This window comes from Dasypus novemcinctus, chromosome 9 (assembly GCF_030445035.2).
Source record: "Dasypus novemcinctus isolate mDasNov1 chromosome 9, mDasNov1.1.hap2, whole genome shotgun sequence".
NCBI classification, from domain to species: domain Eukaryota; kingdom Metazoa; phylum Chordata; class Mammalia; order Cingulata; family Dasypodidae; genus Dasypus; species Dasypus novemcinctus.
The window spans coordinates 5,400,868-5,417,773 of record NC_080681.1 but is presented as its reverse complement, the minus strand read 5'-3'; the positions used below and the strand labels follow the sequence as shown (position 1 = coordinate 5,417,773).

Genomic DNA, 16,906 nt, shown 5'->3' with positions numbered 1-16,906 from the left:
GAAGTAAACAGGTGAAATGAATTTTAATAAGAGTTTTATTTAACCCATGATGCCAAATATTATCATTTCAGCAGGCAATCAATATACAAATGTCAGTGGCATGTTTTGCATTCTTTTCTTTGGACTGAGACTTTGAAATCCAGTTGTGTTTTACACTGAGAGCACACCTCCGTTTGGGCTAGCCACATTTCACGGGCTCGGTAGCCCATGCTGGGAATGCAGGGCGAGACCTGCTGCAAAAATGTTTCATTCTCCGATTCTTATTCTACAGGGCTTAGCGGCAAGAGTCACAACCCTAAATGATGGGAGAGGAGTGTGAGTGAGGGTACAAGCTCTTCCAGGGCAGGGGTCCTTGTCTCTTGCTTACTGATGTTTCACAAGCTCTAACGGTGCTTGCAGCAGAGTAGACGTTCAGATATTTAATCGATTGGAAGGAAATTCAGTCACTGTGGTTGACTTGCTGCTAGTCCTTCACCCTGTGAGCCGGACCTGGCACCAAACACAGAATGTTTGATTTCTAGTCCGTGCTCATTCTTTTGTTTTGCTTTACTAGTCTCTTAGAAAATAATCTTAAGGTGACAGAATTTTAAATAACATCTTCTGAGACTGAGACTGACAGGGGATGAGGACTCAAACTTATGTTTTCTATTTTCAATGATTAAAATTCGAAGGGACAGTGAGAGGAAATAACTTTCAGTAAAAGGTGCATATGAAGTACCTAATAACAACACATTAAAAAAATTTTGTGTTTTGCAGTACCGAAGCTGGAGATTGAACCCGGAACCTCGTATGTGGGAAGCCAGAGCTCAACCTCTGAGCCACATTGGCTCCCCTGAGTAGGTTTTCTCATTTGGGTTTCCCTGTTGGTTGGCTTTGTTTTTTAGGAGGCACCAGGAACCCAACCTGGGACCTCCTGTATGGGGAGCAGGTGCTCAACTGCTTGAGCCACATCCCCTCCCCTAATTTTTAAAAAAATAGATGCTAACCTAATAATCGTCATCTCACTGGGCTACATTCATGGCTGTGCAGCTCCACTGAATAGGAATACCAAAGACAAGGTGCGACCACCTCAGGTGCAGCTCATACCGAAACAGGCCTCCCCCCGGGGGCTTCCTTCTCCCGTTTACTACCCACCCTCCCACCCAACTTGCTGTCACTTTGCAGCATCTGTAACAGGACCATTGAGCCTGGTGACTGTCACTCCGCCTGCTGTCATGCTCAGTACCTGGAGGGCAGGTTCCTGCCAGGTGAACGGTAAACCCACGGGGAAGCATCTTTGCAAAGCGGACACGCACGTTTCCTCTGCGTGATTAGAATCCGCCCTGCAGTGGAGGCCAGCCCCAGCTTAGACACTCCACTGGAGGTGTGCGTGTGTGTGTAAAGTGTGATAAGCCCCGTGTTTGAGCAGCCGAGGGTGGCTCGGCTCTTTCCCAGTAAGGCCCTGGGGGCTTCTGGTGACTGGCCAGGACTGCTGGCTGGCTGCGGTCTTCATTTCCGACAGCTGCTGGCGGGTGGCAGCTCGAAGCTGAAGAGTTAGGTGGTAAAGCTCTGGAACTCTTCAGTCCTGTTGTTTGCACGTAAGCACGAGCATCACAGTGAACGGTCTCCTAGGAATCGTGGTCTCTATCTCAGTTTAGTGAATCTCTGAAACAGATGGGCCGTTTCTGTCTGGGCGTGTGTGCAAATGAGTTCCACCGGTAACTCCTCTGGTTTTAGAAAGAGGCGTTTCTGTGGGGCCACAAGGATTCTTTCCAGGTCAGGGGCATAGCCCTTAGTTAATGCCGACACCTTGGAAAAGTCAAGGTCTCGATGCCTACCTTCTGTCTGTAGCCGAATCTGTTCCTGTTTCACTGGGGAACGATTTCAGGGTGTCGGCTAAGCCCTTGGCCGTCTGTGGTGTCACCGCTGAGATATCCTGCCGGTGTTTTGATTCTGGTTGGAGTGTTTTGCAGCCACAGCATTCGCTCTTCCAGCGTTATCTCTCCCACCGCACTTGCTTAACCTCCTATTTTGAAAGATGGGGAAGAACCTTCTGGCTGGAGACTTCTCGGGGCGGGTGCCTGGACAGCCGGTGGCTGATAACGCGGGCGCTGTCTGCTGGCGCGGCCTGCTTTGGGGCGCGCAGGCGCTCTTCGCCTCGGGCCTGGGCTCAGGCAGCAAACCGGGGCCGTGGCAAGCCCACCGAACTTTCTGACTCTGGTCAGCATGGGTATTAACCGTTCTGGGCCTCGAGGGTCTGTGCCTCTGGCATGAGTGAGGGCCTGGAGGAGCCGCCCGGGTGCCACCCCCCTCCTGGGCGCTGTGCGGGGTCTGCAGCCCGCAGACGCGGCTCCTCGGGCAGCCCGCGGGCCTGGATAGCGCCCGGCGTCCGGGAGCTCGGGGAGGAGGCGCGGCCCTCTTCCGCAGGCGGCCGTGCTGACCCTGCTTCTCCGCTCTCCTGCCCGCTTATCTGCTGCCGCGCCTGTCAAGTCCACTGTCCTCCTCGTGGGGGTGAAGGAATCTCAAGGCTCAAACTCTCTGCAGGTGGGAAGAGCCCTGGGCACCCACCCCCGGGCTTTCCCGTCTGTCCCAGGCTGTTAGCCTGCCCGTGGTGAACATTTGCACATTCACCTAGTTTCTCTCTGCGACTCCAGTCCTGTTTCACAGGTCTGAGAAGGTCGTGCTCTCGCCCGCAGGGGGGCCCGTTCTGTTGCTTTATCTGCAGGTCTCCGAGCGGATCCTTTTCCTTTATCTTAAGAGCAGTGCAGTGTGCCTTAGTTTCCCTGGCTTGTAGTCCGTTCCTGAAAGTGCCCTCTTGGGCCGTTCCTTTTTCACCTTCCTGCTTGTCCAGCCAGCTGCCTGCCCTCGCTCCTGCCACTCGCGGCTTCTCACTTCTGAACTTGCTCTCTGCGATCAGCAGGGGCTTGCAGCCTGGCCAGGCGCCGGCTGGTGCAGCTCCCCTGAACAGGAGCGCCAAGAGAAGGCGCCTCAGAGTCCTCCCGAGAAGCGAGGATTCCACGCCTTTCTCTCCCAGCCATCGTTCCCTTTCAACAAACACTGGCAGAATGACTGGATTTCCCCCTTCTTAACTATATTCAGTTCTGGTAGCTCTTGCCAGGCTGGGTACACCGCCAAATCCATAATGATTTGGGGAGAGGGAAGTTTCTTACTGACAGTTTTTAAGATACCTTAGTGCTAAGTGTTTCTGCCTTCAGCACTTAATCATCTAGCGTTGCCCCACTCAGGCATTTTATCCCATCTAACTAAACTTCTTTCCTCCAATCTTATACAAAAATGCCCACATCCGCCTTCCCTTTCCTCCCACTTAACTGCCATCTACTTCTCTGCAGTGGCCTGAACTTCTAGCTCTTTTTTTTTTTTAAGTTTTATTTTTTAAAGTTATTTCTCTCTCCTTCCCTCTCCACCCCCAGTTGTCTGTTTTCTGTGTCCTTTCGCTGTGTGTTCTTTTGTGACCGCTTCTGTCCTCATCAGGGGCACCGAGAATCTGTGTCTCTTTTTGTTGAGTCATCTTGCTGTGTCAGCTCTCCGTGTGGGCGGCACCATTCCTCCGCAGGCTGCACTTTCTTTCACACAGGGCGGCTCTCCTTATGGGGCGCACTCCTTGCGCGTGGGGCTCCCCTACGCGGGGGACACCCCTGCGTGGCACCGCACTCCTTGCGCGCATCAGCACTGCGCATGGGCCAGCTGCACACGGGTCAGGGAGGCCCGGGGTTTGAACCGAGGACCTCCCATGTGGTAGGCGGACGCCCTAACCACTGGGCCAAGTCCGCTTCCCCTAGCTCTTCTTAAAAACTCTCACCCTCCTCCTTACCACCAAAGTTATCCACCTCTTAGGGAGCCTCTTAAATCCCATTTCTGCCACTTATTACAGCAGTGTATCCTTGGACAATTTCCTCTTTGTTCCCCAGCTCCCTCATCTTTAAAGGGAGATAGTAGTATCCCCTTATGGGGTTATTGTAAGACTCTGATGGGGTGAGTCAGATACAGCCGTAGCAGCGCTGACTTGGGGTGTTGGCAGATGGACTTTGGAGGCTCACATTGGGGCATCAGGCTAAGCAGCTGGTCCCATTTGGTGACCACAGACCATGGCTAAGGCCAGTGCTGTACGTTCAGCCCCTGCAGGGGTCAGGTGCTGGGGCGCTGGAAGGAGTCTTCACATGAACCCTGTGGGGAAGCGGGTTGGGTGGCAGTAGGGAGGCGTTTCTCCTCTTTGTGAAACAGCTGATGTGCATCCCCCTGCGAGGTGGAGTTTCCCGCTCCACGGCCTTGGCGTCTCTGTCAGGGTTACCTCTAAGCCATCTTGGAATTCTTAAAGATGAAACTTACTAGACACATGTCCTTTGCTTAATTGCATTCTGCACCAAAGCAGACAATAGAGTTGACTCAAGTTTTCCTTTCTTTGGCATGTGTGGTGGGATGAAGGCAATGGAAAGATAAGATGAGCCACAGTTGAAGAGTTAACAGAAGGCTGCCTTCTCTGTCTCTTTAATAGGACCAATACAATCTTTGTTTTAGAAAGGATCCCTTCAGTAGCAGCAAAGACGTCATCTCGGGGCACATGTGGGTTTGTAGCATATGCTTACTAACGCACCCTGCGTCCTCTCCCCGCCTCAACCCCGGCCCCCCTGCCAGGGTGGCACAGCTCCAGCTCGGTGGCCCTCCAGCTCGGTGGAGGCAGCCGCTAGTTCCAGGAGTTGAAGCGCTAGCTCCTGAGGACTGGGGTCAGTTCACCTGATCTTTTCTGAACCTTATTTCCTGTTCTGCAAAATAAGGACAGTAGTAGCTTGTGTTTTGTGCTCACGAGAAATAAACGAGACTCTATGTGAGGTGGCACACAAGGTACTCACTAAGTACTCTTTAGCTTTTAGACAGCTCAATACCTTCATTAAAAAAAGGCCCGGGAGTTGCAGTTTCATTCATTCAGCTTCAGGGGAGAGGGGAGGGGATGGTTGAAGTGTACTGCCTTCCGCTTCCAGTTCTGCTTCCATTCCCCAGGCTTTTACGCGCAGTGGAATCTTTTTGCTTACAAGCACCTCTGTCCTTCCTGGGGGGAGTGTTTTTGTGGGCGATGCCAGCCCCAGGCTCCTGGCGAGTGACTTGGTGCCACCCACACAGCCCCCCAGGGTCTGTCACCAGTTTGCCCATTGCCGGTGGACTCTCTTTCCCTTAGCTGGAAAGTTGTACTGGGAATGATCCAGGCCTTCGAGGCAAAACACCGAGGAGCAGTGAAGGGGAGTGTTGTCATCGGCGGAATGCTGAAATGTGCTTGACTCTCGTGTCCTTGGACCGACAGCAGCTGTAGAGGAGGAGGGTCCTGAGGGAGTGGCCCGTTGCCTGTGGCTGGGATGGTGGCCGCTGTCGCTGAGACGTCCTGGGTGGGAGCCTCAGCTGGACCCGAAGCCTTTCGCAATCGCTTTCACATTTAGTGTCAGAGACCTAGACTGAAATGTATACCATCTCTGCTTTCATCGGTGTAACTCTCCACATACATCAAGAGCGCTTTGGACAATTTCTGTGGCTAATACCAGGGACAGAGCAGGCAACAGCGCGGATTTGACTAGAGCCCTTGGCCAGGAGACCTGCAAGCAACTCTTACAAATGCTCTCCCTACTCTTTTTCTAGCTTGCTCACTTGCCTCTTCCACTCGCCCACCCTTAGCTTCTGTTGCTCTTTATTTCCGGAGTTAACGGGCAAGTCCAGGGATCTAAGTAAGTTCTGAGGCAGGTCTAGCAATAGCTCCCCTCCCACCCCCAGCCCAGGGGACTTCCAGCCTAGGGCTTCAGTGCACCCTGTAGGCTGGCTCTGTGCCAAGCACTGGGGAAACCGAGGAATGTTGGCTGCTGGCCTTGCCCTCAAGGAGCTTGGTTCAGTCTTTCGGCCCAATTGTTTCTTCCACCCCCTTTTGCTGCCCTCTCTGCAGACATATTCTTTCAATGTGTGTATTCTACCTTTCTACTGCAGCCAGATGACAGAAGGAAAGGGAATTCCCGGTACCTAAGATGAACACTTAAGGGGGCAGAATTGTCAAGCCAGTGATGACGGTTCCTATTTTTCGTAATTCCCATTGTGCAAAATACAGTGACTCTCCTTCTCGAGCAGTAAATGGGAAACCAAATACACTGAATTTGCTAGACTTTAATATTTTTTTTTCCTAGTTTCTATTTCATTAATCCTGCTAACTAGAATTTGCCTCTGACCAGGGCCGTTCATGTCCTGGGAATATGCGTTTCACATGATTCTTCTCTGTGAGGATTAACATCATTGTTGATTTAAAGTAAATTAAAACTAACACTGTTATAGTAAGCTCCCGGTGTGCTATGGAAGCACTATGGGCCTTTGACTTGGATTTAGTCTGGTAACACCAGTGTTTGTTTTAGTAACTTGAAATGTATTGTTTGTATTTGAAATTGTTTGGATGGCTAAGGGAAAATGAATTCCTTTCTAACAGGGACTGCTAATGACTTACTTGGGGCTCTTTTACTGAGGTAAACATTTCACAGGAACCCAGCCTGTTCCTGAGCCTTCAGGAGCTTGAGCTTCTCTGTAGCTACGTTGGTAACCTGGGAAAATTAAGAACTGCATCTTGGACTTGGCAACTGTCATGTGCTTTTATATAGACTTTTAAAATACGGACTTTCCCTCCCTGAAGTTAACTCTGTTGCTCATACGTATGTTAGAAAAGTTGGTATGCAAGATGCCAATCATAGACACCTTGGATTCCCGAAAAGGTGTTCAGCTTATTGTATTTTCTGAGGTTCTTGCAACTGTATCCAACCAATATAACGGTATCCTGGGGGGTAGCTATAATATGTCTGAAATGAGAAATAGCAATTCTATAAAACTATAAGAAACAGTTTTTGGGTAACATAGAATAGGACTAGATGAGATAGCTTATCCATCGTTTTGAGAAGATTTTCATTTAATTTTAAAAATAAACAATGGCCATCTTTTATTAAGCAGTTTTATTGAGATATATTCACATACCATACAGTTGTTGCAAAGTGTATAATCAGTGGCTTCAGGTGTAATCACAATGTCGTGCATTCATCACCACAAAAAATCTTAGAGCAATGTCATTACTCCAAACCCCTGCCACCCCCCCCAAAAAAACCTAAAAAACTCCAAGCCCCTTGGCAATCCTTCTGCCCATCTTCTTTTAGACTTTACTAAAACTTGGCTGAAAGCCATTCTAGAGGAGAAACTTCCTTCTCTCCTACTCTGAACCACATAGCTGTCAACATTTTAAAACTTGGAGGGAAAGCTTTTGGCACATAGATAACGGGAGCTGTGGGGAAGGAAGGAAAAGGAACAGAAGGAATTAACTAAAGTAACGAAACAGTTGACTAAAAGGCTCATAAGGGCAAGATTTTAGAACATGGATCAAAAGATTCTCATTTTTTTCAATGAACACATCTATAGGTTCCAAATTCAAACAGCACAAAATAAGCCTTTTTCCCTTCTCTATAGGTGGACTTTGATGTAAACTGAACTATTTCTTGTGTATCATCCCAGAGAGTTTATATGCTTGTGTAAACACAGACTTGTGCTTTTACACAGTTTTGCACTTGGTTTTCTATTAATGAATCTGGAACATGCCACAGTCATACAGCAAGAATGGCCACCATTCTTTCACACAACTGTCTAGTATTGTTGTATGACTGCACCAATTCATTTAACCAGGTTCTATTAGCGAACACTTTCAACTTTATAAATAATTCTCCAGTGCGTATCCTTGTGCATACTTGCAAGTACTTTCACGTAGGATAAAATACAAAGTGGACTTCCTAGAAGTAGAATTACTATGTCAGATAGTATAGCTACTTAAATCTGAGAGTTGTTTCAGTAGAGAGCCACTGGCAGGCTACCAGAGGTGTCTGCTGCTCACATTCTGCCAGGGGTGGTGCCCATCTGGTAGGTGAACATGGCACTGTGAGGTTTTAATTTGCCTGTCTCTTGAGTGAGAGAGAAAATGTTTTGTGCCTGAGCCTTTGTCCTTGTCTGTTGCCCAGTCTGGGATTTGTAGGCGCTCTTACTCACTAAGGAAATGAATCCTTTGCCTAATGCTGCAAATAGTTTCCTAGTTTTGTCTTCTGACTTCTTTATATATATATATATATATATATATATATATAATGTAGTCAAAAGTGTCCATTTTTTGTTACTTTTAGGTTTTGTGTAATTTAGAAAGGACTGCCTACTCTGTATGTATATACAAATTCTGTTTTTTTTTTTCCTTGTACTTTGATGGTTTCATCTTTTTATACTTGAGTCTTTGATCCATCATTCTGGATCTTAGTTTGACCTGAGATGGGAAGGCAGCTTGAGCCTTTTTTTTTTTTTCTCCTTAGATGATTATCTAGTTTCCTCAGTTTTTTCCACTCACCGTTTTAAAATACTTTCTTTAGTATATACTAAATCCCCTAACGTATTTGAGTTTATTTCCATATTTTTAATTCTGTCCCATCCATTTGTCTTTTGTGCCAGTTTCACACTGTTTGAATTGTTGTGGCTTCATAATCTCTCTTACTTTTCACAACTTTCCTGGCTCTTTCCACCCTTCCCCCTACAGTAAGCTCAAGAATTGTCAGTCTAACACAGATTGTAACTCTGAACCCACCACAAGTTCCCAGATTTAGAAATGTCTGTAAACAGTGTGTGAAGTCTTAGGCAGGGGCCTAGCTGTCCGCAGAGCCTCAGAGCTCTTAGACGCCCCCACTCCAAGGTCCGGGCAGTGGGGAGAGTCTTGAGCTAATCCTAGTTGACTTCTTCTTTTTTTTTTAATCGGTTCCTAAAACACAAAAACAAAAGAATTAAAAGGCATCCCTGCAGTTATTCTCCTCTGCAACATTGTTGAGGTTCTTCCTGGAGATTTTCACAAAATCGTTACTTGTCTCCCAAGTACTGCCTGAACCCCTGGTGTCTGGTGTCTCCGTGTGGCTTCTCCTACTCCTAATGTACCCATGAGCCACGAAGGCTCAACTAAAGGTGATGTCCAGGGTAAAGCAAATTGTCCTCCCATAGGCAGGTCTGCTTACCTGGCAGAAATCAGTCACGAAATCATAGGTAGCCTAGCCGTGTCTCAACACAAACCTAGAACCGTACACTTCTGTAAACATTGGCATTTCATTGTGTAGCGCCTTGTAAATGGCACCGTGGTACAGCGTGCTGGTCATGAAAGGGCTACAAAGTAGCTACTAAGTACTAAGCACAATGAAAAGAGAACCATACTGTCCCAAATCTGACTCGAAACCAAATGCCAGCTACGATAAGCATTATGTATTTCATCACACATTTTCCTCTTTTCTTAACTTGGGTGTGCTTTTGGCCCACGATCTGCATAGCCTAGGGCTTTTTAGCACTCTACAAAAAAGTTGGAAGGAAAAGATTCTTCCTTTGGTAAGTGTTCTTTGTAGCAAGCAGAGGAGCACTCATCTGCTCACTCGTCTTCCTCAGCCAGCTTCCTGCTGTTCAGAACCCCTTAACCTGCACACTGAAGCGCCCCATGGTCTGGCTTGAGGAGATGGACAACTGGCCCCATCCTAGCTGCACGATGCTGCTGTCCTCCAGCCTCAGCTGCGAGCTCTGGTGTCTTCGTTGACTTGTGTCAACAGGACGTTAAGTGAACCCTTCCCATAAATGAACGTAGCGAGCTCTTCGATGTCCCGTCAAGCAACGCCTCCTGTCTTCTGCCTTTGTATGTCATTTTCTTTCTCCCACTCATCTGGATATGCCACACACTGCCTTGTATCCCTGATAGCCTATGCTCTCCACTCCCCTTCTTGATGTCGCGCTCCCAGAAAGCTCGTCTCTGTGCCCGCTAGTGCCCTGAGGCTAAGCATGCCACTGATCCAGGAGCTGTGGGTAAGGCAGGGAACCCTACCTCCAACACAAGGCCAGAAATCCAAGTTGGAACCCCAGAAGAACGCATGCCGGATGTGCATTCAAAAGGAGTAGCTTCCAAACGAGCTGCAGAAGTCCTCGGGCTCGATTTTACCTGTGTCTAGCAAGTCAGAGAGGGGGGAGGAGGTGGGAAACCTGCCTGCTCCCAGTGGCCTTTTGATTCAGCATGTCACATCCATCTAGCTAATATCCAGCTGCTGGGGATCCACGGGAGTCTTAACTTCTAAAATAGATTAGTATTTGTTTTCACATGTTAGGATTTCTAAGGAATGTTGCGTTTCATTCTTTGAAAAAGAAAACTTAGTTGAAAATTAATTTGAAAACTTTGTGATTCTTGCCGGTATTTTTTTCTTCCTCCTAGTACTCAGTCCTCACTTTCATTCTCTTTAGGTAGCTTCAGCATCCTAGTTCTCAGAGCACAGGTGAGCAGTCCCACCGCCTTGGGGAAGCTTCCCACTTCCTGTGCCAAGAAAGGCTCAGTGACATAGCCAGCTGAACCCTCTGCTCCCCAGGACTGTTGTCAGACAAAGAGCTCCTCGGTTCCGCCCTGGGTAGCGGAAGTGTTATAGGACAGACTGTCCGTGTCAGTGAAAGGGACATGGGATTCTCGCTGAAGGGACAGGCTGTGCTTTCTTCCAGTAGGGGTGGTCTGACTGCCCCTTCTCTGTGCGGTTGTAGCCCAGACTGGAGAAGCGGTCCATTCGGGGGCGGAGGAGGCCCTGTTTGTGGGGGCGGTGCGCTCTTGCGAGCGTGGTGTAGTTTAGGTATCGGCCAGTTCCAGATGTGGTTAGGGGGCCGACAGCAGAAGTAACGCCTGTGGAAGACAGGGGCCTTTAGCAAGACACGTGGGTCCTTTTTCGGCCCGGGTTGTGTTTAGGTGACTCGGTTTCATGAGTTCGCCTGCTTTCCTGACTTCCCGCAAACCAGCCCACCCACCTCCCCCCTCCACGCACACCAATCCAAACAAAACCCCTGCACAAGGGAACCTGTGGGTTATCCAAGTCGATACAAAGTTTCCAGCTGTTTTGTCCTTCTCTGTGCGGGCATTGTTACTAGGTATCTAATTCCTTTCCTCCCGCGGGTTGTGTCCGCCAGCAACCACCGCCCCCTTTGCTCGCGCACCGCCCGCGGTGCAGAAGGGCTCCTAACTCTCTCTCTCCCCCTCGCTTTCAGGGTCCCTGGCGAGAACACCCCCGGGATGGCGGACGAGAGCGGCAGCGCCAGGGACCGCGTGTCCTTCAGCGTGCTCACCTGGGACCAGGTCAGCCGGCTGCACGAGGTCCTGACCGAGGTCGTGCCCATCCACGGGCGAGGCAACTTCCCCACCCTGGAGGTCAGCCTGAAGGACATCGTGCAGACCGCCCGCGGGCAGCTGGAGGAGGCGGGCGTCCGGGTGCGGGACGTGCGGCTCAACGGCTCCGCCGCCGGCCACGTCCTGGTCAAGGACAACGGCCTGGGCTGCAAGGACCTGGACCTCATCTTCCACGTGGCGCTCCCCGGCGAGGCGGCCTTCCAGCGGGTCAGGGACGTGGTCCTGCGCTCGCTGCTCGACTTCCTGCCCGAGGGCGTGAACAAGCTCAAGATCAGCCCAGTCACGCTCAAGGAGGCGTACGTGCAGAAGCTGGTGAAGGTCTGCACCGACACCGACCGCTGGAGCCTCATCTCCCTCTCCAACAAGAACGGCAGGAACGTGGAGCTCAAGTTCGTCGACTCCATCCGGCGCCAGTTCGAGTTCAGCGTGGACTCCTTCCAGATCATCCTGGACTCGTTGCTCTTTTTCTACGACTGCTCCAGTAACCCCCCGTCGGAGCACTTCCACCCCACGGTGATCGGGGAGAGTGTGTACGGGGACTTCGAGGAGGCCCTGGACCATCTGCAGAACAGGCTGATCGCCACCAAGAACCCCGAGGAGATCCGGGGCGGGGGCCTGCTCAAGTACAGCAACCTGCTGGTGCGCGACTTCAGGCCCACGGACCAGGAGGAGATCAAGACTCTGGAGCGGTACATGTGCTCCCGGTTTTTCATCGACTTCCCGGACATCCTCGAGCAGCAGAGGAAGCTGGAGACCTACCTTCAGAACCACTTTGCCGAGGAGGAGAGGAGCAAGTACGACTACCTCATGACCCTCCGCAGGGTGGTCAACGAAAGCACCGTGTGCCTCATGGGGCACGAGCGGAGGCAGACCCTGAACCTCATCTCCCTCCTGGCCTTGCGCGTGCTGGCCGAGCAGAACGTCATCCCCAACGCCACCAACGTCACCTGCTACTACCAGCCCGCCCCGTACGTCAGCGACGGCAACTTCAGCAACTACTACGTCGCCCATCCTCCGGTCACCTACAGCCAGCCCTATCCCACCTGGCTGCCCTGCAACTAACCTTTGAGACCTGAGGGTTTCCACAGGGGGACCCCTGGTAGGGCTCTCAGGTAGGGGAGCCGCCTTCTAGATGTAGGTGTTTGGCTTTTAAAGGGGAACTCAGCTCTGAATCGGCTTTTTTTTTTTCCTCTGTGTGTGCCCATTGGATTGGGTCTACAGCATCTCATGAGCCAACCCTGAACCCGTATTCCAGTGCCACTTTGGGACATGCTAGAGGAAGTCTGGCCTATCCACATCTTTCCAAAATAGACACTACCAGGCCACGTCCCGAACATGAGTGCACGGGGATTGGAGCACTGTGCAATAATTGGTATTTGGGGAAAGCGTGGGTGGTTTATGAGTATTAAGCTAATTGTCTTCTCACTCAAGCCTAGAGTTGCCTGTTGGCCTGCGCTTGGGGTTCTTGGCAGTTCCATGAAAGTTGTGCTGATAAGTCTATTTTCTTGTATTAATTTTAGTCAGGCAGAAAATGGTAAGCAAAAGGGTGCTCTTGTCCTTCATTTTCGCTCAAGGGACTCAATTGCTTAGGTTTATCCTGTCAGCAGAGCTGGTGGGCTCCTTCATCAGGAAACCAAAGCCAGTAGCTGGAGAACTGAGATCTGGTCAGAAATGCTTTATGGTGTAGATGCTGTGCTGTCATGAGGAATTGTGAGAGATTGCTGAGAAAAAAAATGATCTAACTTTCCTGAAATATAGACTTGAAAACAAAAAAAAATGCGGAACATAATATTAAAGTAGAATTTTGGTGGCGGGGTGTGACTGTAAATAGGAAACATGAATGTTTGATTTTTTTTTTTCTTTAGAGTAAGGAATTCTTATTGAATTACTTGTGATTTTTCCTCATAGCTCTTTTCATGGCTGACTTTTGTTTTGCTCTTCCCAAGACGAAGGATTGTGCTGAGTTGTAGTCATTATAGTGAACTGCACGAGGGTCTCCTGTGTTGTAATTGGAAACCCATTTTAGTCACATTCCAAGTATGACAAGCAATTTTGTCTGGAGTACTTTGGCTTCCCGCCCCCCCCAAAGGAAAAGAATGATTTCCATCTCTAGGAGTTCAGGAATCGCGCTAGAACTGAGTGACCTCTGGGTTGATGTGCTTGTGTGGGCAGAGCTCTTTGGCTTAAGACTGCTCTAGTGTTGGACCTGCTGTCCCCGGGCAGTGCAGGAGGCGGAGGGGAGCGTTAGCTGGCCCTGTGTGCCTCTCAGCCACCGGGCACCTTGGAATGATTAATCCTGGTGTATCTGGGGAGAACTGAGGGAACGAAGAATGATCTTCCTTGTTCTGGTAGGTTTGACCCTATGTGTTTATATTCTGCACTTTAGAAGGAAAACAGTGTTACTCTCTAGTGTAAAGCCAGCCTAGCGGGAGAGTTCTAGGGTACTGTTGCTTTCCCCATAGACTTAGATGAGGAATTTTGCGTGCTGAAACTTTTCGTGGGCTATCACTTTTAAGGAATCAAGGGCAAAGGCACTTGTTATTGCCTGCTTGGTTTCTAAGGTAATTTAGTCAAATCCATGCTCCTGGTTTTTGACCCAAGCCCTGCCTGATTGCTAAGAAATGAAGTTACCTTAATGGTGAAATGCTCAGTAGAGAACGAGTGGTTTACTTTTTTTCCAAAGATTTTTTTTTTAGGTTTTCTCTGGAGTGTGATGTCTTAGTCCTCTTAAACCAAAGCAAATCAGAAATGACTGAAATCCAAGACTTAGCTGGGATCCACGCTGTGCTACTTAGGTGACTAGAAGCCACTTCTCCGCATAGCCAGCTCCTGTTTCCCTGTGAGCCTTAGTTATATTTGAATTCCCTGGTTTTGAGCCAAGGCTGGTTCTACGTGGAGGGGGCCCTAGGATGCTTCAGTGTTTAAAGGGGAACAATGAAGAGTGTGAATCCCAATCAGAGTGAATCTCAACTTTAAAAACTACCTGGTCATCCATGACCTTAAAAAAACTGCCATTTGGTCAAATGGCAACATGTTTGCACAAAAATGACAGCTCTTGGCAGATTTGTTTAACCAAAGCTTTGAAGTGTGATGAAGCCATCAACATAAGCCCTCGCTAGCTTCTAGCAGAAATCAGTATTGCTCCTACTTGGAAGGCGTGGCGATCAGGTACTGAGGGACTGGATGAAGGTAGAATCAGAACTGCATCACGTAATTAAATTTCCAGTTTGTCCTTGAAGGTCTTCTGCTTATATATATTTTTCCTATCTGGTTTATCCATCAGCTCCTTTGACAAGGATGATGGGAGGCACAGAAGTTGCTAGAAATTCCCAGCCCCTCAGTTGCATAGGCTTACCGTAGTGAGGCTTGCCCTCTTGGTAGAGTCTCTTCACCTGAACTTTTAGTCAGTTCAGCTCTTTTAGCAGTTCCAGAGTACACTGGTGTTCTAGAACTATCCAGGTAAAACGTCAGCCTGCAGCTGAGGCCACCATCACTTTGACCAGAGTTGCACTTTAAAAACACAACCCCTGGTCTAGTGGTGTCTCCACTTGCTCTGTGAGCCTTTTACTAGTCTCAGCAGAGATGGGTAACCTTGAATTTTGGGTGTCTGGGAATTTCTAGCTGAAACCTGCCTTTCATGCCACTCGACATGAGCCACAGGGTACTCTGGGCTCGTACTGAGTCCAGTGGTTCCTCTTTTTTGTGTGTTGAGTAACATGAAACTTGGCAGTGGCAGAGGGCACTAAAGTTCAAGTCCAAGTTCTAATCAAAATTTAGGCAGTCTCTCATTTGCTGCAGAACTCTCAACAGTTTTCTGACGCTTTTGACAAGGCTGCGGCTTGTTACTCTGGCCTGCTTGGAATCAGGTTGAGGAGCCAGGGGATTAAACCAGTACCGCTCCCCCCGGCGCTGGCAGAAAATACACACTAAATTCCTGGCCTCGAGCGGCAGCCTCACCCTTCAAATCCCACCTTGGCAGTAAGACACTATTCCTCACTCAGTAACTTCAGCTCTTGAATCTAAACCATCACCCACACCTGGAGAGTTCCTGCTAACTGGCTGCTGTGGACTGTGGCACAGCCCACGCCTGGGAGAACCCGGGTGGGGGGGTAGCTGGGTAGGAAAGACGATGCTGGAATAGACATGGCTTGGCAGTCGTGTGTGTGTATGTGTGTGTGTGTGTTTCCCCCCCCCAGTTTGATGTTTTTTCCCCCCTGGGAATTTGAGTCCCTCCTGTGTGTGAACCTATGTTTTGTGGTGATGCATTAATAATTAAATTGCCAAAGACCTGAATCTACTTATCCTTCCGCGTCCCCTCTAGCACTAACCCCTTGCCTTTATGGTAGGTTAGGATTTCAACTAGTACTGTTAGTTTAAATTGGGAAGTGGTGCCACTCAACCAACTTCCTAACTTTAGGAATGAAGTCCTTTCTAATTCATTTGCCAGCCAGAGCCTTGTCTCAGGGTGCAGCTAGATTCTCAGCTCAGACACCCTCTTCCAGAGAGTAAACTACAGTTATCCAGTCTTGAGAAGAAACCCTGACGCTCCCTGGGGGCGCTTGCAGGGTATCTGACCAGATCTTTACAGGAGGGAGAATCCTTTCATAAACTGGATTCTGTAAATTGAAAGAACTTCAAGTTTCCAAGGTTAGATTCATATCCTTAATCTGGCAGAGACCAGAATGTCACAGCTGCCTTTGGAACATATTCCAATTCAACCTGTCCAATTCAGAGGACCAAAGGATTGTATAGGGGGAAGGTAATTTGAGAAAGAAGAAAAACATCTGGTAACTTTTCAGGATTATTTGTGGAGATTTCTGAGGTGAGGATCAGGAAACAAAAGTCTTTTTTGGTGAGTTCAAGTGCCTAAATCTTGTTTATCTACCACTTTTTAAAAAAAAAATAGTTTTAAGTGTAAGCTAAAGAACATGCTTGGAGTTTTGCCTGGGCTAGTGAGAGATTGGTGCAAATTCTCATGTGTGTGTGCATAGGAAGGTGAAAAGACCATCCACTAAAGAGGAAGTAGTTAAATCATACGGATCTGTGGGCTTTTATTTTTAACTCAGTCCATTTTTTTTTAATGAATAAAAATTCGGCTTAATTTTCCTAAAGCAACTTGGTTTCCACATTAATATAGTTGAAAAGTAAAATACTCATCCCATCGGAGGATTTTTGTTAAATCTGTTTATTTGCACAGCCTTTGAAATACTCATTTCGTAGTAGAACCCAGCAAGTGTGCGTTCCTCTTTGGCGATGGCCTGCCCACCTTCCTCCTTGATGCAGACGAAATCACTTTTCAATGCAAATGTGTTAGAACCTGATGAAATAAAGCTTTGAGTTTGAGAAATAAAGATACATTTGAAAACACGCACGCCACTTGCGGGTTGTGCTCATTTCCGTTGGCTCCCCTCCCGAGGGGAGTAGCTTAGGCGTCGGGAATGGCGGTGCGCGGAGGCGGCCGGGCAGGCCGGGGCGGTGCGCGGAGGCGGCCGGGCGGTGGGGGCCGGGGCGGGCCGGTGGGGGCCGGGGCGGTGCGCGGAGGCGGCCGGGCAGGCCGGGCCGGGCGGTGGGGGCCGGGCCGGTGCGCGGAGGCGGTGGGGGCCGGGCCGGGCCGGGCCGGGGCCGTCATCCTCTGGCCGTTCCCGGGCGCCCCGCGACGCCGGGGCCTGGCCCGCGGGCCCTGGGCCCGGGGAG

General features: G+C 49.4%; 1 protein-coding gene across 3 annotated transcripts in view; it reads left to right on the top strand.

Annotated features, from left to right (window-relative positions):
- TENT5C (terminal nucleotidyltransferase 5C) overlaps positions 1–16,906 on the top strand; it is a 77,715-nt gene that overhangs the window by 4,916 nt on the left and 55,893 nt on the right. Inside the window, exons 1-2 of one of the 3 annotated variants that reach the window (XM_058302972.2) lie at positions 744–836; positions 11,074–16,583. The exons of 1 other annotated variant lie outside the window; for it this stretch is intronic. In XM_058302972.2, coding sequence (XP_058158955.1) covers positions 790–836; positions 11,074–12,274 — 1,248 coding nt within the window. In that variant the 5' untranslated portion in view covers positions 744–789 and the 3' untranslated portion in view covers positions 12,275–16,583. Of the gene's footprint in view, positions 1–743; positions 837–11,073; positions 16,584–16,906 lie in introns of those variants that run through there. One more of the 3 variants, XM_058302973.1, reaches the window with a different exon arrangement.